This window comes from Muntiacus reevesi, chromosome X (assembly GCF_963930625.1).
Source record: "Muntiacus reevesi chromosome X, mMunRee1.1, whole genome shotgun sequence".
Taxonomy (NCBI): Eukaryota; Metazoa; Chordata; class Mammalia; order Artiodactyla; family Cervidae; genus Muntiacus; species Muntiacus reevesi.
Genome location: NC_089271.1, coordinates 6,153,673 through 6,176,986, shown reverse-complemented (window position 1 = coordinate 6,176,986; position 23,314 = coordinate 6,153,673). Strand labels below are relative to the sequence as shown.

The 23,314-nt window shown below is 48.0% G+C and overlaps 1 protein-coding gene across 1 annotated transcript in view; it reads left to right on the top strand.

The window, feature by feature from the left end:
- The first annotated feature begins 659 nt into the window (after window positions 1-659).
- Window positions 660-23,314, top strand: part of ANOS1 (anosmin 1) — a 198,481-nt gene continuing 175,826 nt past the window's right edge. The window contains exon 1 of the mRNA XM_065916567.1: window positions 660-937. Coding sequence (XP_065772639.1) covers window positions 731-937 — 207 coding nt within the window. The 5' untranslated portion in view covers window positions 660-730. The remainder of the gene's footprint in view (window positions 938-23,314) is intronic.

The following is a 23,314-nucleotide window of genomic DNA, read 5'->3' as shown; positions in this document are numbered from 1 at the left end:
AGGAAGCAGGCAGGAAGGAAGAGGGCAAAGGATGAGGAAAGAAGGAACGGGGCAGGGGGGTGTGGAGGATGGGGGCATCAGGGGGGAGGCGGGTCAAACGTCTGCATGGCCTCTGTCTCCCTTGCACCCAGCGCAGTTCTGTCCATTCGCTCCCTTCCGCTCCTTGGAAGAGGGAAAATCCAAATACGCCAAAGCATATGAGTAGGGCCTGGGACCACCGGAGTCGGAAGCGGGGCTGGAAACCCACAAGTTCGGGGGGCGCTTCCGTCCATCCTTAACCTGCTCTCACGTCCAGGTGGGGTCCCAGGCCCTGATGCCCAGGCCAGCACTTGACACCCAGACCCGGGGCCTGCTGTTGATGCCCGATTGGCGAGGGGGTGCTGGGGGGCAGGAGGGAGCGAGGGCGGAGTGCGGGGGAGCGGGCCCCCAGGAGAGGGGCGCACGGCGGGCGCTCCGCAGGCGGTCGCGCGTCTGGCTCCCTGGGACCTGCCCCCGGCCCTCCGCCCGCCCCGCCCACCTCCGCCACTCACTTTCCTCGCAGCCAATGGCGCGGCCGCCTGTCAGCCTCGCCCCGCCCCCGCGGAGGCGGGGCCGGGGGAGGGCGCGGGGCGGGAGTGGCCTGGTTGAACTTTGCCAGCGGAGTTGCTGCGGCCGCGCGATCCCCGGCGGCGGTGCGGAGCTGGGAGCCTCGGCCAGCGCCCGGCGCCCGCGCGCCCTGCGACCCGCAGCCATGGCGGCCGGGGCGCCCGGCGCGGCCCTGACCCTCTGCCTCTGGCTGGCGGCCTCCGGAGGCTGCCTGGCGGCCGGCTCCGGCGCGGCCGCTGCCCGGCGCTTGGACGAGTCGCTGGCGGCCGGGAGCGTCCAGCGCGCCCGCTGCGCCTCCAGGTGCCTCAGCCTGCAGATCACGCGCATCTCCGCCTTCTTCCAGCAATTCCAGGTACGCACCGCCGCGCGCCCGGGTCCTCCCCTGGCGCTGCGGGGCGCGCGCCCTCCAGCCTCGCCGCTCAAACTTCACGCTCAGCGGCAGCCGGCCGGGGTCTGGCTTTACGCGCGGGGTGGGTCGTACCTTCGTTGGGGAGCGGGAGGGGGTGGGTGGGCGATCCCGGCTTTGCAGCCCCCCGCCGGCTCCCGACCCAACTCCCTTGTTCCCTGGGGAAAACCAAAAGGCGGTTTCCTTTGGGAAGGCAGAGTGGTTTTGTGGCTTCCAAGGATGGAGTGGGGTGGGCTGTGGGCTTGTGAGTTGCCCCGGGACCTCCGCCGCGGGACTGCGGGCCGGTGGCCAGTCTCCCCTCAAAGTCCCCGGGCGCTCCGGGCCCTCGGCGCCGCGCGGGCAGAGCGAGCGAGGCCCGCGCTCCGCTGCGCCCGGGGACCCCGCGCGACCAGTCCCGGCGCCGCAGGTGTCCTGCCGGCCGACACTTTTTTTGTCTGTGTTGAGCTTTGCTTTCGCACTCGGCGGGCCGGGAGCTCGCGGTCCACCCTTGGCGCCTCAGCCAGGGGTCACTTGGTCTTCCACCGAGTTTGTGTTGGGGGGTGGTGGTGGTTACCGCAGGTGACTGTGCCACCCCAATTCGGAGCCCCAGAGCTTCTAGGTGTCGCCAGCGAATGGCGTGGAGACTAAGGGAAGAGATGGCAACGGATAAGGGACTTGGAGGCGCCGAGTTCGGATGTTCCGAGAGGACTCCCGGGGCCGGCATCTCTTCCAACCCTTGTAGCTTCTGGCGGCTTGGGGGTAGAGGGGCGCGTTTGCGTGTGTAGAAGGGTCAGGGGACAGGCCGCTTGATGCCAGTAGATGGCTGGGATACTTGGGTGGGTGGCTGGAGGGGAGTCACAGCGGGGAGTGACTCAGGGACCCTGGGTGCCGAGAACCGCTCGGGGCACGCGGGAACCGCTCCCGAGCCGGGCCCCAGGCGCGCCTGGCAGCCGCGGTCCCCAGCTGATCGGAGCGCGCGCACTCTGCAATCATTCACGCGTATAACCCAATTCCTCTCGTGTGCTCGCTTCTCGGCCTCGCCGTCTCCTCTCTAGCCTTGTAGTCGTTCACCTGTTAGAAGATCCCAACTTCTGGCCGCAGGGAAAACTGCGGCTCCCAGAAAGGGGCCGCGCGGCTCCTCGGTGGGTTTCTCAGCCGAGCCCCTCTGAAATAAACGAGGCGCCTCTCGCGCTTGCGCGGGGTCAGAGGGGCCTTCCAAGGGTTCCCGGGCACTAAACTGCGATGGGGGCCATCGTAGTGACCGTGGAGTTTGGGACGAGTCTCCGAAGCCTTTAAGCCCCGTTCATTCTGGCGTGAGAGAGCTAATGAAATCTTGCCCGGAATGGCCCACGGAGAGCTAAAAGTTGGGATGTGCAGAGAGTGAACCCGCTGGCCAAGTCTCCACGCGCCCGAGTACGCGCGGTCCTGCGTGTTCGCAGGGAAGGGGCATCCGTAGGTTTCAGAGAAGTCTGCGATCCCCCTCGGTCTTCAGGGAAGGGACCGGGGGGTGTGGTCTCATGCGCTGAAATTCCGCGGACACCCTGGAGAGGGTCCCTCCCAGCCACCTGGTTCCTTGCCCCCACGCCCTGCCCTGCGGTCGCTCTTCTGAGGCAATGCCACCCTATTGTTCAAACAACAACATAAAGCAGCATCCTGTTCCCAGGGAGAAAGACTATCTTTTCTTTTTCTTCTTCCCTTCCTTCCTTCTTTAAATTGAACTGTCAGTCGCTGTAATTTATTTGTTTTACAGTTTCAGCCCCGAAAGAAACAGTGCAGATCAAGCCAATTCCCGTGAAAAGCTTTTCTTGTGATCTCTTGGCATGATTTCTCTTCGGAAGAAAAAACTGCTGACAGAATACACATTGCCAGACAATCCTGATTACATTTTAATTAGCTGGAGGGTGGGGGGTGAACTAAGCTGCAAATTACTCAGTTAGGGCTTAATAACTGCTGTTTCTGCAATCAATTGCAAAGTAGGTTTAACCCTAACCTGGTAATGCCTATCTGATTTATCTAAATTGCAGGGATTAAGCTTTCTTAAGGTTTGAAAAGACAGAGGCGCACGCTCCTTATAAAACCTCAAGCTTCCCCGTCCCTCCCCTCTTTAAATAATTGGAAGGATGCTGAGATATCAGGCAGGGGGCAACTGCAGGTGGGATTTGTCAACTGGTGGGAAAGGCTGGGCTGAAGAAAGGGCTTGGAATAGTGCCTTCTATCAGGGATACCCCAGCCACCCACACACTTGTGCAAATAAACCGGAGCGGAAGGCTGTCTCTGGTGCAGATAGTGGTTCCCAGTTTCTCTTGCGTGGTTCCTGGCCGGCTTGTAAGGCTTGAGGAAGGTTCACCCGCACCCTTGAGGCCGGAGCAGTCTTGAGCCTTCAGTTCAGTTTGGTTCAGTTGCTCAGTCGTGTCCGACTCTTTGTGACCCCATGGACTGCAGCACACCAGGCTTCCCTGTCCATCACCAACTCCCAGAGCTTGCTCAAACTCATGTCCATCGAGTCGGTGATGTCATCCAACCATCTCATCTTCTGTCGTCCCCTTCTCCTCCTGCCTTCAATCTTTCCCAGCATCAGGGTCTTTACAAATGAGTCAGTTCTTTGCATCAGGTGGCCAATGGATTGGAGCTTCAGCTTCAGCATCAGTCCTTCCAGTGAATATTCAGAGCTGATTTCCTTTAGGATGGACTGGTTGGGTCTCCTTTCAGTCCAAGGAACTCTCAAGAGTCTTGTTCAACACCACAGCTCCAAAGCATCGATTCTTCAGTGCTCAGCTTTCTCTGTCGTCCAATTCTCACATCCATATGTGACTACTGGAAAACCTATAGCCTTGACTAGATGGACCTTTGTTGGCAAAGTAATGTCTCTGCTCTTTAATATGCTATCTAAGTTGGTCATAGCTTTTCTTCCAAGGTCGGTGGGTTAATTTACTTCAAAACCGGCTGCCTCTTTTTCTGGCCCCAGGGCCACATAGAAGCGTGCTGTCCGTTATTAAAGAGTAAGAAGTGTTGTGGAAGGAACTAAACTATCAAACCTGTTCTTTCTCCTGTGACCCTTCTCTCTTGGCTTCTCCGTGTTTTAAATTTGCTCTCCAGCGCTGTTCTCGGTAAAGAATAATTTAAAGATGAAGTCATTCGTGTGAATTTCACTGTTCATCTTTCTCTTGTGCAGTGCCTGTGTTACACCCAGACACCAGAGGTTTCACTTGGAATTTCCAGCAGTACACAACTTGGATTTCCTGGCTCATCCCTCGAGGACCAAGCTGGGGCCAGACTCATAAAAGTGGAAAGGAGGCAGAGGTAGTGTTAGTCGCTCAGTCGTGTCTGACTCTTTGCGACCTCATGGACTGTAGCCCCGCCAGGCTCCTCTGTCCTTGGGGTTCTCCAGGGAAGAATACTGGAGTGGGTTGCCCTTCCCTTCTCCAGGAGGTCTTCCGGACCCAGGGATCAAATCCGGGTCTCTCACATTGCAGGCAGATTCTTTACCATCTCAGTCACCAGGGAAGCCCACCTCCCAAAGAGCCCTGTGTGGGGGTGTACTCAATGGGTGCCCCACAAGGGAATCTCGCGGGATGTGTGTTGACCATCTTGGATACCCAGGATCTGATGAGCACGCACACTTGCTCAGGCATGGCGTACACCTGGTGTCCTTTCCTGCCAGCTGCTGGGCCAACGCGTTGGGCCTTGGGTTAGCTAGATGATAGCTCAGTTGGTAAAGAATCTGCCTGCAATGTGGGAGACCCCGGTTCCATTCCTGGGTCGGGAAAATCCCCTGGAGAAGGGATGGGCTACCCCCTCCAGTATCCTTGGGCTTCCCTTGTGGCTCAGCTGGTAAAGAATCCACCTGCAACGCGGGAGACTCCAATTAGATCCCTGGGTTGGGAAGATCCCCTGGAGAAGGGAAAGGCTACCCACTCCAGGATTCTGGCCTAGAGAATTCCATAGACTGTATAGACCATGGGGTCGCAAAGAGTCAGACACGACTGAGCGACTTTCACTTTCAGTAAGTTGGGCTTTCCTGCTGACTCAGCAGGTGAACTGTCTTGCCTGCCATGTGGGAGACCCAGGTTCGATCCCCGGGCCGGGAGGTTGCCCTGGAGAAGGAAATGGCAACCCACTCCAGTACTCTTGCCTGGAGAATCCCATGGACAGAGGAACCTGGTAAGCTACAGTCCATGGGATTGCAAAGGGTCGCACATGACTGAGCGACGTCAGGAAGTTGAGCCAGGGGTCACTGCTTCCTCCTGCTCAACCTATAATGAATGGACAGCCCAACCTCCCAAGGCTGCTCAGACCCCCTTACCAGAGGCAGTTAGGTGCCTGCACCAGGAATGGACGACAGGCTCATTCCTGTGGCGTTGTGGCCTCTGGCTGGTTGTCCACAAACACAGCTTGCAGCTCCCAGCGTGGGATGGGCACGGCTGCCACTAAACATGCACGTGCCCCCCAGCGTTCCTTGTGCCCACTCTCAGGTTGCTGCAGGGGGCAGAGTGCGACAGTACTTTGAGGGTGGGGGTCAGGCAGGAAGAGGTTGAGGAGGACGGGGGCTCCAGGGGGCCCCAGGGAAGTTAGGCAGCTCAGAACCTTCGCTGGAGAGGAGAGGGAGGTGAGAGGCATCACGCCTGCAGAGATCTCCAGAAAGTGCTTTTCCACATTGCAGAATGCAAACTCAGAAACGAGATCAGAAACGAGATGGAATGAGAATTCCATCATTGTGGTCTTGGCGTGGTCACCCCCAAGCTGCAAGGTTCTTTCTGAGCTTCAACCACGTGCACGGATCTGTGTCCCTGGGGCCGGTCCTGGTTTGGATTGTTCAACCCCTGGCAGCGGTTACACCCGCTTGTCCTGGGGATTATTCATAGGCTGTCCTTAGTGTTCAGAGATCTGATAACTGACATGTTCATTTGGGAGTAATCTGGCCCTGCACTTATTTTCTCTCTTCTGTTCAGTTGCTCAGTCATGTCCGATTCTTTGAGATCCCATGGACTGCAGCACGCCAGGCCTCCCTGTCCATCACCAACTCCCGGAGTTTACTCAAACTCATGTCCGTCGAGTCGGTGATGCCATCCAACCATCTCATCCTCTGTCGTCCCCTTCTCCTCCTGCCCTTAATCTTTCCCAGCATCAGGGTCTTTTCCAGTGAGTCAGCTCTTCCCATCAGGTGGCCTAAGCATTGGAGCGTCCTTCACTAGAAGATTAAAGAAAAGGGACACTAAGCCTGAAAGAAGCTCTGTGTCTTTTTGGGTGAATCTCATTTGCCTGCACAGTGACTTCCTTGCTTGTCTTGGGACATTCCTGGTGGCCCCCCTGCCTGTCTCCCCAGGTTCTGCGCATCATGGCTGTGATGGAGCTGAGCCTCAGAGCCTCGCAGAGAAGAGTTCTGTCACTGAATATTAATAGACCTGCAACCTGCTCTTCCTATGCCTGGGTATCCTCAACGGAGGTGCAGTAGACTAGGGCTTGAGGAAAAAGTAGACTGAGTGGAATAAAAGAGTCTGAGCGAGTCTATTTCTTGGCCAGATCTCGGGACCTGATGGGGGAAGTGGATGGAGTCTTGGAAGATAAGTAGCAGGTTGCTGGCGGCCCTGGTCCTAGGGCTCTAGGATTTTATTAGTGCAAAGAGATTCTTGCTTAATGGGACATTATTCACTCTTCCAAGTACCACTGAGAGCCTGGTTTAGGTAACTGATTAGAGATCAGAGGCTTTCTTCTCACAGTAATTGGAAGCTGTTTGTTTTGGCAGAAGAGAGAATGGAACTGGTGATTAACTCATTCTGCATAGAGGACTAGCCTTTGCTCTCAGAAGAAGTAAGCAAATAATTAGCATATCAGAAGCCTTCGACAGCCACAGATCAGCCCCAGGCTGGCAGAGTTTTGAAGCACCGATCTTGTTGTTGAATATCCTCAAGTCTTAGTGTGTCTGCTGGGCCTGCAGTGAGATCGAAGTGACATGCTAGAAAGTCTCTGGGAAGAAAGGCCATCCTCAAGTTTCACCTTCATATTTCCTGGTCTGGGTCGCTGGATCTCTGACTGTGTCTCCAAGAATTTCTGACTTTGACCCAAACGAAACATTAGGTTGCGTGGATGCTCAGTCGCTCAGTTTTGCAGCTCCATGGACTGTAGCCCATTGGGCTTTTCTGTCCATGGGATTTCCCAGGCAAGAATACTGGAGTGGGTTGCAGTTTCCTCCTCCCCGACCCAGGGACCGAACCTGTGTCTCTTGGGTCTCCTGCATTAGCAGGCCGACTGTTTACCACTGGGGAAGCCCAAACATTAGGTTATGCATGGCAAATTCTCTTGCTTCTAATAAAGTGTTTCTCATTGAACATGATTTTTTTAAAATTTATTTTAATTGGAGGCTAATTACTTTTTACCATATTGTAGTGGTTTTTGCCATACATTGACATGAATCAGCCATAGGTTTACGTGTGTTCCTCACCCTGAACCCCCCTCCCACCTATCTCCCCATCCCATCCCTCAGCGAACATGATTTAAAAGTCTATCTTGTTGTGTCTATTACAGAACATTATAAAACTATATTGGAAAATACCTGTGCACTTATTGATTTCTTTGTGCAGTATACCATTAGAGGAGAAATATATTTATATACTTTATATATTGCATGTAGTATGTATCTATATACATTTCAGTATATTATCCCTGGTGGTTTAGCTGGTAAAAAATTCACCTGCAGTGTGGGAGACCTGGGTTTGATTCCTGGGTTGGGAGGATCCCCTGGAGAAGGGAACAGCCACCCACTCTAGTATTCTGTCCTGGGGAATTCCATGGACTGTACAGTCCATGGGGTCGCAAAGAGTTGGACACGACTGAGTGACTTTCACTCACTCATTCATGTTAATAGAAAACATACATGTATATACATTTAGAGATTAAAAGTTAAACCTAATGTTGTTGGTCCAGTCGTTCCCGCTCTAAAAAAATTAGGTTATTATATATATGTATATATATTTTTAAAATAGATTCATCAGATTTCATTGTATAACCTCTCTTGGTGTGTTCCAGTGAATGGGCATACAACTTTCAGGCTGGGTAAAGAAACACTATCAGTGGGCACTGCTTGATTTAACTCAGAAATGGAGAAGTCCCTATGTGTGACTTGTTATTGCTTTCCGGAAATCTGACTCTTAAACAATTTTGAGGGTTGGGCTTGGGAAGATGATCAGTGAAGCATTTCCGTATTATTGACAGATGTTTTGTATCTGAACAGTAGTACTGAGGGAAATAGCATATGCCAGTCCGTCTAGTCAAGGCTATGGTTATTCCAGTAGTCATGTATGGATGTGAGAGTTGGACTATAAAGAAAGCTGAGTGCCGAAGAATTGATGCTTTTGAACTGTGGTGTTGGAGAAGATTCTTGAGAGTCCCTTAGACGGCAAGGAGATCCAACCAGTTCATCTTAAAGGAAGTCAGTCCTGGGTGTTCATTGGAAGGACTGATGTTGTAGCTGAAACTCCAATCCTTTGGCCACCTGATGTGAAGAGCTGACTCACTTGAAAAGACCCTGATGCTGGGAAATATTGAGGGCAGGAGGAGAAGGGGTTGACAGAGGATGAGATGGTTCGATGGCGTCACTGACTCAATGGACATGAGTTTGCGTAAACTTTGGGAGTTGGTGATGGACAGGGAGGTCTGGTGTGCTGCAGTCCATGGAGGGTCACAAAGAGTCAGACACGACTGAGCGCCTGAACTGAACTGAACTGTTGGGATGCTTTGTCAAATTATTCCGTAACTCCGAGCCCTGTTGGTACACTGTTTGAGCGCCAAGCCCCGATTGAGAGTACTGAAGTCAACCGCCTTTCCACATTTCTTTTGCACTCACCCTGGATTCCATGTTCTGAAAGTCTGGTTGTCTGTCAACATATGGCATTTATTAAGTGTGACCTAGTTTTTGCTCTTCCCATTAATCAAAGATATCCATAAGTCCTTCAAACTTCACATCAGCGTGAGGTGTCCAGCATTACTGAAGTAGACTGATAGAACGGATATTGTCGACCTTGTAGTTATTTTTGCACCATCCATCTAAGGAGAATGTGTAATTTCCTTTGGCTTCCGTGAAGCAATGGATGTGGGGCGTAGCCGCCTATCCCATCTCAGGAGATGCTGTTGGTGGCCTTCTGGCCCCCAGTCCGCCGCCCCTCTACCCGGACCCCTGGATCAGCTGCTAATAGCTTACAGCTGCTCCCCTAGGAGACTGACCTTTGGCCCCTGGGCACCGTCTTGCCAGCAGGGTAGCGCATCCTCCTTCCCTGATGAGGGCAAATCATGGTCATTGGCTCACCTCGGGGGGATCTGGGAGGCCAGCCCTTTCGCTGGGATCAGCTCTGGTTCAGTTTATGCTCCGCACTTGCATGGGGCCAAGCCTCTCAGGGCTCTCCCCGAGATGGCATGCCTGCCATCACCTCTGTCCCCTCCGCTTCCGCTGAGAGCTTCCCCCATCCATCACGTTCACAGAGACACCCCTTTCAGCCTCCGCCTCCAGGAAACCCCGGCCTCAGACACCTCCCTTCAGGTACCTCTTCTGATTCAGCCCCTTCCTCTTGAAGGCTTGATTCCTATAGGAATCGTTCATTCAATCATGTACAGATAATAGACCGTAGAAATAAAAATACGACCCAGCTTTCACAACTCTCAGTTCAGACTTTTCCCCACTATCCCCTTTATTTATTTAATGTTTATTTTAGATTGAAGTATACGTGACTCAGCTCAGTATATTGCTTGACTTGAAGTCTGCTTGGCTCAGCTGGTAAAGAATCTTCCTGCAATGTGGGAAACCTGGGTTCGATCCCTGGGTTGGGAAGATTCCCCTGGAGAAGGGCAAGGCTACCCACTCCAGGATTCTGACCTGGAGAATTCCATGGACTGTAGAGTCCATGGGGTCGCAAAGAGTCAGACACAACTGAGCGACTTTCACATAGTTGACTTACGTTGGTGCATTAGTTTCTGCTGCATAGCATAGTGAATGGATCATGCATGTACATGTATCCACTCTTTTTCCGATTCTTTCCCCGTGTGGGTCATTACGGAGTGCTGAGTAGAATTCCCTGTGCTGTGCAGTACATCCTTGTTAGTTACCTGTTTTATATAGAGTAGTGTATACATGTTAGTCCCAAAATCCTAAGTGGGGAGATAATCCCCCCGCCCTTTTCCTCTTTGGTAACCATCAGTTTGGTGTCTAAGTCTGTGAGTCTGTTTCTCTTTTGTAACCCACTCTCCCCTTTCAAAAAAAAAAAAAAACAGTTAACACAAGTTAAAAATAATAATCATTCTAGATCAGGAAGCACTCAGAGAGTCAGGACATTTTCTGTTATTTGTTTTAGTTTTTCTCTCCTGATGATTTCAGTGAAAAGATTAAAATCTTGATCCTAATACATAAGCATATCATACTTCTTCACTGCCTGTGTGAAATACACACACATCCTACTTCTTCACTGCCTGTGTGAAATACACACACATGCACAAACACACATATATGCCATGCTTCTTCACTGCCTGTGTGAAACACACACGGGTGCACACACACACACACACATAGTGCTTCCTCACTGTGTGAAATACATACATGAACATGCATGTGTATCATACTTCTTCACTGCCTGTGTGAAATACACGCACATCATACTTCTTCACTGCCTGTGTGAAATACACACACATCGTACTTCTTCACTGCCCGTGTGAAATACACGCACATCATACTTCTTCACTGCCTGTGTGAAATACACGCACATCATACTTCTTCACTGCCTGTGTGAAATACACACACATCATACTTCTTCACTGCCTGTGTGAAATACACGCACATCATACTTCTTCACTGCCTATGTGAAACACACACACACATGTGCACACACACACATAGTGCTTCCTCACTGTGTGAAATACATACATGAACATGCATGTGTATCATACTTCTTCACTGCCTGTGTGAAATACACGCACATCATACTTCTTCACTGCCTGTGTGAAATACACACACATCATACTTCTTCACTGCCTGTGTGAAATACACACACATGCACACACACACATATACACCGTGCTTCCTCACTGCCTATGTGAAACACACACACATGTGCACACACACACATAATGCTTCCTCACTGTGTGAAATACACACATGAACATGCATGTGTATCATACTTCTTCACTGCCTGTGTGAAATATACGCACATCATACTTCTTCACTGCCTGTGTGAAATACACACACATGCACAAACACACATATACACCATGCTTCTTCACTGCCTATGTGAAACACACACACATGTGCACACACACACATAATGCTTCCTCACTGTGTGAAATACATACATGAACACGCATGTGTATCATACTTCTTCACTGCCTGTGTGAAATACACGCACATCATACTTCTTCACTGCCTGTGTGAAATACACACACATGCACAAACACACATATACACCATGCTTCTTCACTGCCTATGTGAAACACACACACATGTGCACACACACACATAGTGCTTCCTCACTGTGTGAAATACATACATGAACATGCATGTGTATCATACTTCTTCACTGCCTGTGTGAAATATACACACAAACACACACACACATATGTATAGTTGTCACTATGTGTGTGCTGTTTCTGCCATCTGCAGTTGGTTGAATCTGGGAATGAGGACCCTGTGAATATACACATGTGTGCGTGCGCACACACACACACACACATAAATATATATATATCTTGCTTCTTCACTGCCTTTGGGAAATACACACACACACATGCAGGCGGAAAAAACTCAGACATCATGCTTCTTCACTGCCTGTGTGAAATACACACACACAGACACACACACACATATATCATGCTTCTTCACTGCCTGTGTGAAATACACATAAACATATATATCATGCTTCTTCACTGCCCGTGTGAAATACACATAAATGTATATATCATGCTTCTTCACTGCCCGTGTGAAATACACATAAACGTATATATCATGCTTCTTCACTGCCCGTGTGAAATACACATTAACATATATATCATGCTTCTTCACTGCCCGTGTGAAATACACATAAACATATATATCATGCTTCTTCACTGCCTGTGTGAAATACACATAAACATATATATCATGCTTCTTCACTGCCTGTGTGAAATACACATAAACGTATACATCATGCTTCTTCACTGCCTGTGTGAAATACACACACACACACATATACCATGCTTCTTCACTGCCCGTGTGAAATACACATAAACATATATCATGCTTCTTCACTGCCTGTGTGAAATACACGCACATCATACTTCTTCACTGCCTGTGTGAAATACACACACATGCACACACACACGTATACACCATGCTTCTTCACTGCCTATGTGAAACACACACACATGTGCACACACACACATAATGCTTCCTCACTGTGTGAAATACATACATGAACACGCATGTGTATCATACTTCTTCACTGCCTGTGTGAAATACACGCACATCATACTTCTTCACTGCCTGTGTGAAATACACGCACATCATACTTCTTCACTGCCTGTGTGAAATGCACACACATGCACACACACACACATATACCATGCTTTTTCACTGGTTGTGTGAAACACACACACACATGTGCACACACACACATAATGCTTCCTCACTGTGTGGAATACACACATGAACACGCGTGTGTATCATACTTCTTCACTGCCTGTGTGAAATATACACACAAACACACACACACATATGTATAGTTGTCACTATGTGTGTGCTGTTTCTGCCATCTGCAGTTGGTTGAATCTGGGAATGAGGACCCTGTGAATATACACATGTGTGCGCACACACACACACACATAAATATATATATATCTTGCTTCTTCACTGCCTCTGGGAAATACACACACACACATGCAGGCGGAAAAAACTCAGACATCATGCTTCTTCACTGCCTGTGTGAAATAGACACACACAGACACACACACACATATATCATGCTTCTTCACTGCCTGTGTGAAATACACATAAACATATATATCATGCTTCTTCACTGCCCGTGTGAAATACACATAAACATATATATCATGCTTCTTCACTGCCTGTGTGAAATACACATACACAGACACACACACACATATATCATGCTTCTTCACTGCCCGTGTGAAATACACATAGACATGTATATCATGCTTCTTCACTGCCCGTGTGAAATACACATAAACGTATATATCATGCTTCTTCACTGCCCGTGTGAAATGCACATAAACATATATATCATGTGGCTTCATTGCCCGTGTGAAATACACACAAACACACACACACATCTATGTACATAAATGTAGTCGGCACTGGGTGTGTGCCCTGTTTCTGCCAGCTGCAGTTGGGTGAATCTGGGGATGAGGACCCTGCAGAGACAGCCAGCCAGCTGTACTCTGCCGCTGTGTATGAGACTTGAGTGTCCGCAGACTTTGATACCCACGGGGGTCCTGGAAGCCCACAGTTCTCAAGGGGCAACTGTACTATGAAGCCAGCTTGAAACAGTGTATGCGAGATGGACAAGATAGATAGCGTCAAGGGACATCATTAACCTCGGTACCACCGGCAGCTCTAAGAAGATGGCAACGGAAGGCCAGCTATTTCAGATACTAGGCAGCTCTGAATTTACTCAGCAAGCGACCAAGGTTGCCACGTCCCGCCAGGACCTCGTTGCTATTGTTTAGTCACTCTGTCGTGTCCGAATCTTTTCGACCCCATGGGCTGTAGCCCGTCAGACTCCTCTGTCCGTGGGATTCTCCAGGCAAGAATATTGCAGTGGGTTGCCATTTCCTCCTTCAGGGGATCTTCCCGACCCAGGGATCGAACCTGCGTCTCCTGCATTGACAGGCGGATTCTTTACCACTGAGCCACCAGGGACCCAGAGTCCCCTTCATATCTTTAAAACACTTTACATGCACATGGTTTCAAAGTGGTGAGCTGAGGCATTTCCCCAATGCTGGGACAGACGGTTGGATAAAGGTGGTCTTCTCTGACAGCCAACAAGTAAAGAGTGATTGATGCAGACCTTGTCTGTGGCTCATTTTCATGTAAATTTCAGACTGTAGATGCTGGATCTCTTTCTCCATTTTACAAAAAAAAAAAAGCATGTCACTTTAATCATTTCCATTTATTTCAGCTGATATCGATGGATCGCTGCAATTTCAGAGATGAGGCCGTAAAATCCTGAGGGGTTTAGAGTCTGGTTATGAGAACTAAGTCTTGTAAACAGGCCACGGCGGTCCACCAGGGAGTGGCTGGGGAGAGTTATTTGTGTGAGATCTCAGAGGAGGGGTCCTGTTGCTTGAGTGGACGTTTCCCAAGGGAGATGATACGAGCTGAGCACGACCACGGCATGCTCTTCCAATGTAAAACAGCCAACGTGACTCAATGCGGAGTCCTGCGGGAGTGTGGTCTGTCTGCTGGGGGCCTCTTGGTGATTCATGATGGACAGGATACAGCGTCAGCCCGCCCAGCCAGCAGCCAGGCGTTGGGGACTTTTGGTGAGAGCTCTTACAAAGCGCAAGTCCTTTCTTCTGCAGGACAGGTTGAGAGCAATTCATCACACTGAGAGAAGTCTTCCTGGTTCTTGCCTATCTGGTTGAACCTCAGGCTCCACCACCAGTTGCCTTCAGGCTATTGAGTTATCTCTCTGGAGATCCTTGCCAGCACCCCCTGAGAAAGAGCCCCAGCTGAGCATCAAAAGGAGAGAAAGGGCTGCCTTTCCCCTCTCCCTGTGGTTACGCTTTGGCTTACAATAGGATCCCAGTTCTGAACTGGTGAGGCTGGACCCTAAGCAGAATCTCTGCTGAACCACTGAGCCACAGGTTAGAAGGTTATTTGGCGTTCATTGTTTTTTATGCAGTCTTGGTGTTGACAGAGTTCAGTTCAGTTTAGTTGCTCAGTCGTGTCCGGCTCTTTGCGACCCCATGGACTGCAGTACACCAGGCCTCCCTGTCCATCACCAAGTCCCTTTCCTCAAATTCATGTCCTTTGAGTCGGTGATGCCATCCAGCCATCTCATCCTCTGTCGTCCCCTTCTCCTCCAGCCCCCAATCCCTCCCAGCATCAGGGTCTTTTCCAGTGAGTCAGCTCTTTGCATCAGGTGGCCAAAGTATTGGAGTTTCAGCTTCAGCATCAGTCCTTCCAATGAATATTCAGGGTTGATTTCCTTTAGGATGGACTGGTTGGGCCCTCTTTCAGTCCAAGGGACTCTCAAGAGTCTTCAACACCACAGTTCGAAAGCGTCCATTCTTCGGCACTCAGCTTTCTTTATAGTCCAACTCACATCCATACATGACTACTGGAAAAACCATAGCCTTGACTAGATGAACCTTTGTCAGCAAAGTAATGTCTCTGCTTTTTAATATGCTCTCTAGGTTGGTCATAACTTTTCTTCCCAGGAGTAAGCGTCTTTTTATTTCGGGGCTGCAGTCACCATCTGCAGTTGACAGAGTAGTTTCACCTAAAATCTCTCTTTGACCTTCACAGCAACTCTTTTGAGGTCGGGAGCATTATTTTGATAGATAGGACAACCGAAGCTTTCGGAAGGGGAGATAACCAAGGCTTCATGGCAGAAACGCAAGCCCTAATTGTCACATTGCCAGACGTTTATACTGAATGACCCGCTTCTCAACATGTTAACAGTGACAGAAGATGGAGTTACCATGTAAGCTGTAATACCGTCAGGAATCACTGAGTTTGGGGGGACATGGGCTCATTGCCTCCTGGAGCCACCATCGCGTCACGACATATCAAAGTGAAAGGTTGTTGGTGTGATAGAAGGAAAAGATACGTTAAAAATATCATTCCGTCAACAAGATCCCCTCTGCCCTAGTCTACCCCAGTTCTTCTTCCAACCAGCACAAGTCTGTCACACGCAGTTTTTATCATTCAAGTACCTCAGATTCTGGGGACCCCGCGTAAGTGTCTCGTGATTCCCGCCCACAGAAGAATTATTTTCTACTAGAGAGACAGACTGATAGACATTTATGCAAATAGTTGTGGAAGCGAAGAAAGCATTATAATCATTAATCATCTTTTAAATCTTTATACAGCCATTTGACGCACAGTCGTAATTTCTTAGATGAAGACTTTCCCCTTAAAAATTGAGCTGGTGTGCGTGCATGTTAAATCGCTTTGGTCGTGTCCGACTCTTTGCGACCCCGTGGACTGTAGCTTTCCAGGTTCCTCTGTCCGTGGGATTCTCCAGGCAAGGATACTGGAGTGGGTTGCCATTTCCTTCTCCAGGGGATCTTCCCGACCCAGGGATCAAACCCGTGGCTTTTCTGTCTCCTACATTGGCAGGTGAGTTCTTGACCACTGGCGTCACCTGGGAAGTCCTGAGTTTGTGTAGGTCCACCTAGAATTCCCCTTTGTCTAGCCAAATAGCAGAGAAGGATTATGATCCTCACAGAAATGTTTCACGAATAGCTGGAGTTCTTGATGTCATAGAGGATGAGTTTGTTGTCAGGGAATCCCAGGGGTCTCATGACTTCAGCCTTGACCTTCATTCTTGGCTGCTGTCCTGTAATGGGACATATTCGGAGTATTTGCCAGTGGTGATGGTAGCTTGTAGGTGTGTGAATAGCTACTTCCAAGAACTGTCATATGCTCACTCACTTGCTTTTTGTCTTTCGTTTGAATGGTGTGTGTGTGTGTGTGTTTACACTTGATCATTCTTTCCAGCTTCCCTGTAATACATAACCGTTAGACAATAAGGAATTCTGAGAAAGAATGTAGAAAATTCTCAAGGCTGCATGTGAAAAGAAAATGGTGATGACCTGGGATTCTGTACCCCCCCCAAATCCCAACAATCTATCTTCAGGAGAACCAGAGGAACAACGGCTCATCAAGAAGGGGGAAAAAACACTAATATAAAACTCTTCATTCACATGCTATTTATCCTTTCATTTTAAATTGTAGCTTCCATCATTTAGTAAGCTTTTTGGTCTCCCAGTGATTAATACCCTGCCAACTGTAGAAAATGATGCTCTGTTAGAGTGACCTCAAAATACGTAATTTCGTATTCCCTGGTACCTTCTTTCTTTGAAAGATAAAGGAGATATGCTGTCTCCGCTGGAAAGAGTCGTATCATGGCTGGTGATTAGCATCTTCACTTTAGGGAAATGCATGTTCCTTTTGGCCCTTGCAGGATCTCAAAGAACCTTCAGAGAACAAAAATGCATGTTCCCCGCCCCCCAGTTCTGAATTTAATCATCACTGATGACTTTTAAAATTTCATAGCTGATTTCTGATGATAGCCAAAGAAGTGACAATTTTTATAAGTCCATAAATGCAAATGTAAAACAGAGTCCTTTTAATGAAGCAAGAAACATTAATTTTGCAAAGTAATCCATCACCTTCCAAAAATGTCATTAATCATGCCACTGCTGAGGACAACAGAAGTGTTGGGAATTCATGTACGTAAGCAATTTACAGCCCTTTTCTCCATCCTGTGTTCTCAGTCTGCATCTTTTTTCATCCCACTGTACTGTTCCAATGCGTTAATAATTCATATGTTCGAAATGCAGAGCAGCGTTCTGTTCTTCCTCTCTCCCTCCAATGCAAGCCATGTTCTTCTTATCTAAGAACAAGCCAGATGGGGCACATTCTTGGGAGGTGACTGAGAGCTTCCCTCAAAGAAAGACCACAACAGTCAGGAAATTCTAAATGCAAACAAAAAATAAAGGTTTCAGGTTAAACGTGATTTTTACCAATTACTTAACGGGGTCCTTATTGGATTCATACAAACGGTCCCTCTGATGTCAGTCTACCAGCTCTTGTTTCATTCTCTGATAAGACATAATTGAGAGAGATGGCAGTCTGTAGTCTTATAGATGTCTCAGCCCTTGTCTTTAAATGTCTGCACTAGAGGAATGAATGTGTACTGTTTGTTGTACTCTGTGGACTGGGAGCAAAATTGACAAAAGACTTGCAAATCTAGAAGAGTGAGAGAGAGATTTTGAAGAGGACTCACATCTCCCAAGTGATGTGTTACCCTAGCCCCTGCACAGGTTTCTCAGTGCCGTTGTAAAAAAGCAAACATGCCGAGGAAACTGGCATCTCTGGATCATTAGCTTACTTTCCAATTGTTGATGCCAAGGAAACTGGCATCTCTGGATAATTAGCTTGCTTTCCAACTGTTGATGCTAAGGAAACTGGCATCTCTGGATCATTAGCTTGCGTTCCAACTGTTGAACAGACCCCTGCAGGATGCGAATACCAAGACGATTTCCAATGGTGAGGGAATCACCACCACCATCATCATAATCATCTCCATCATCATCATAACCACCACCATGACCATCATGACCATCGTCACTCCCACCACCACCATCATCATCATCACCATCACCAGTATCATTGTAACCATCACACCTACCACCACAACCATCATCACCATCAGGATAATCATCACCATCAATACCACCACCACCATCATCATGACCATCATCGTTACCACCACCATCGCTATCATCACCATCACAGCCACCATCACCATCATCATAACGACCATCACCATCACGACCATCATCACTACCACTACCATCATCACCATCACCACCACAACCACTATCATCATCACCATCATTATCAGCATAACCACCAACCACCACCATCTTCATCATCATGCCCATCAGCAGTACCACCACCATCATCATCATTATCACCACCACAACCACTGTTATCATCTCCATCATTATCACCATAACCACCAGAATCATCACCATCACCATGATCACTACCACCACAACCATCATCACGGTCACCATCACAATAATCATCACCACCATCATCTTGATAATCATCACTAGCATTATAATTATCACCATCTCTACCACTACCACCATCGTCATCATGACCATTATCACTACCATCACCACCATAATCATAACCATCATCACTGCCAACATGGCCATCATCACCATCATCATAACGACCATCACCATCATGACCATCATCACTACCACTACCATCATCACCATTACCACCACAACCACTATCATCATCACCATCATTATCATCATAACCACCACCACCACCACCACCACCTTCATCATCATGCCCATCATCAGTACCACCACATCATCACCATCACAACCACTATCATCTCCATCATTATCACCATAACCACCACCATCATCACCATCACCATCATCACTACCACCACAACCATCATCACAGTCACCATCACAATAATCATCACCATCATCATCATCACCACAACCATCACAATCATCACCATCATCTTGATAATCATCACTATCATCATGATAATTATCTCCATCACTACCACTACCACCATCATCATCATGACCATTATCACTACCATCACCACCATGATCATAACCATTATCACTGGCAACATGACTACCATCACCATCATCATAACAACCATTACCATCATGACCATCATCACTACCACCACCATCATCACCATCACCACCACAACCACTGTCATCATCACCATCATTATCATCATAACCACCACCACCACCATCTTCATCATCATGCCCATCATCAGTACCACCACCATCATCAGTATCACCACCACAACCACTATCATCATCTCCATTATTATCATCATAACCACCACCATCATCACTACCACCACAACCAACATCATGGTCACCATCACAATCATCATCACCATCGTCATCGTCACCACCACCATCACAATCATCACCATCATCTTGATAATCATCACTATCATCATGATAATTATCACCACCACTACCACTACCACCATCATCATCATGACCATTATCACTACCATCACCACCATGATCATAACCATCATCACTGCCAACATGACCATCATCACCATCACCATCATCATGATAATCATCACCATTGTCATCACCACCACAACCACTATCATTATCACCATCGTTATCATCATAACCACCACCATCACCATCATGACCATCATCACCACCACCACCACCATCATCACCATCATCATCATCATCACTACCATCATCATTATCACCATCATTATTACCACCACCATCATTATAATCACCACCACAACCACTGTCATCATCACCATCATCATAAGAACCATCACCATCATGACCACCATCATCACCATCACCACCACAACCACTATCATCATCTCCATCATTATCACCATAACCACCAGAATCATCACCATCACCATCATCACTACCACCACAGCCATCATCACGGTCACCATCACAATAATCATCACCATCGTCATCATCACCATCATCGCTACCACCACAGCCATCATCATGGTCACCATCACAATAATCATCACCATCGTCATCATCACCACCACCATCACCACCATCACCACCATCACAATCATCACCATCATCTTGATAATCATCACTATCATCATGATAATTATCACCATCACTACCACCACCACCATCATCATAACCATCATCACTGCCAACATGACCATCATCACCATCACCATCATCATCATAATCATCACCATTGTCATCACCACCACAACCACTATCATCATCACCATCGTTATCATCATAACCACCACCATGACCATCATGACCATCATCACTACCACCTCCACCACCACATCATCATAACTACCACCATCATCATCACCATCACCACTACCATCATCATTATCACCATCATCATTATCACCATCATTATTACCACCACCATCATTATAATCACCACCACAACCACTGTCATCATCACCATCATCTTAAGAACCATCACCGTCATGACCATCATCACCATCACCCCCATCATCACCATCACCACCACAACCACTATCATCATCACCATCATAATCATAATCACCACATCACACCTTCATCATTATGACCATCATCACTACGATCATTATCATAATCACCCTCACTGCCATCACCAGCATTACCATCATTACCGTAACACCACCACCATCATCACTATCATTATCATCATAACCACCATCACCAGCGTCATAACCAGCATCATATCATTATCCCCATCTTCCCATCTTCATCATCAACATCCCCACCTTTGGAAGTGTGACACTGTTCCCTGAGAAATCTCTGTACAAACAATTCTGTTGAGACACTCAGATTTCTACACTTTACACATCATGATGGGGCTACTTACTTTGCCCCTGCTTACTGAAGTCAGTCCTTCCCTTGATGGCCATTCCCCTGATGAATAGGGTTTTGCTCACCGCAGAGGAGAAACCTGGTGTGAAACAAAGGTCAGAAGGACCCCCCACCCCCAGCCCAGGCCTCTGGGGTGGTCCATTCTTGCTCAGCAGTCCTCCCGTATGGGTGAGTCAAATAGGGGTAAATTTACAGGCTACAGCATATCCCAACTTAGAGCTCACTTTCTGGAATGGAAGTTTATTAATGATAAGAATGCCAAGTATGTGTAGAAGTTACTGATGACTTTCAGAAACAGTGAGCTGCCGGTTGCCATTGATATGTATTGGTAACTGCTGCTGCTGCTAAGTCGCTTCAGTCATGTCTGACTCTGTGCGACCCCATAGACGGCAGCCCACCAGGCTCCCCCGTCCCTGGGATTCTCCAGGCAAGAACACTGGAGTGGGTTGCCATTTCCTTCTCCAGTGCATGAAAGTGAAAAGTGAAAGTGAAGTCAGTCAGTCATGTCTGACTCTTAGCGACCCCATGGACTGCAGCGTACCAGGCTCCTCTGTTCATCGGATTTTCCAGGCAAGAGTACTGGAGTGGGTTGCTGTTGCCTTCTCCGATTGATAATTGCAGTTGTTTTATATTTCTTCTGTGTCAAGAAACTTCAGAGCATCACCCGAGATGCACTCCACAATTAAAGATAGTCAGTCATTGGTTGAAGACAGGCACTTACTTGGCCTCTAATGATTTTGTCTTCCATGTTTTGGGCTATCATAGCCGTTTAGAATTGAAACTCTGCCTTTAAAACCTAAAGTAGGTACCCCAGGTCCTTTCTTCCTCTTTTAGACATAGATAGGCCTGCAGTAGGGGTTTGGCGGATATCCCCGAGTCATCTTTGACTAGAAATGCATCTCCTCTCCCTCTCTGTCACCCCCCTCCTCTCTTCCTCTCCTTCCTTTATTTTGACACTTGGCTGTCCCGTTTTCAAAGCCGCACAGCCAAACCCAATCGCTGATCGTTCCAGAAATGACCAACATCTGGGAAGTGATTTTTCCCATTGGGCCAGAATCTAAAAGAAAGTAGGGAACATTTTCCATTGTTGTTGTTTCCACGTTTTTGTATCCGGAGCTATGAGATAATGTCCGCACAGCTGCAAAGAAATAAAAAAAAAAAAAACTTCTGTGCAGAATATATTTACTTGTTAACTATCACCAGAAAAAAACATGTAGAGGTGAGGTTCCATGAGAACAGATCTCCATTTGTATTTTGATCTTTCTGTTATTCGGAGGCCATGGACTTGTATAATACTTTAAACCTGTTTTTCTTGGGCAGGATTTGTATACTCCAATGTCATTTGTTACTCCGCAAGTTTGCAAAAAAAGGAGGAAGCTTTTTTTCTTCCTTTTTGAACACCTGTATGAAATTAGGGCCCCCATTTTTTTTTTCATATCTATGTCTGTATGTGTATTACCCAAGAGTGTCTAGTTCATGGTTTCTCAGCCTTGACACTGTTGATCTTTGGGGTCAGATTATTCTGTGTTGTGGGGTCTGTTCTGTACATTGTTGGCTGATTAGCAGTACCCAGCGGGTGTCCTTAGTCATGCCTGACTGTTTGGGACCCCATGGACTGTGTAACCCACCTCTGTCCATGGGATTTCCCAGGCAAACATACCGGGGTGGGTTGCCATTTCCTCCTTCGGGGGATTTTTCTGACCCAGGAGTCAAACGTGTGTCTTTCGAGTCTCCTGTATTGGAAGGTGGATTCTTTAGCACTGAGCAACCTGCTGGTCTTTACCCAGTAGATACCAGTAGCATCCTTCCCAGCCCCAATCATGACACTCACATACACATACACACACACACACACACACACACACATGAATATCTCCGGACATTACAATCTGTGGCAGAGAGTAAAGTCACCCCTGTTGGAAACCACTGATCTACTTTCCTCTCTTGTTACTTATCATCTCTCTCGATCAATGCGTGTCTAGTTCAGTATCTGTATTCAGACATGCATATCCATATCTAAATGTATACGTATGAATCTCCTATGACATATACAGTCATCCTCTTTGAAGGGGTAAACTTAGATACGTGAGCCAGTAGATCAGTTGCAGTAACAATGTTCTTTTTCACTTAGGCTTCCCTGACAGCTCAGTTATTAAAGAATCCACCTGCAATGCAAGAGACCCTGGCTTGATTCCTGGGTCGGGAAGATCCACTGGAGAAGGG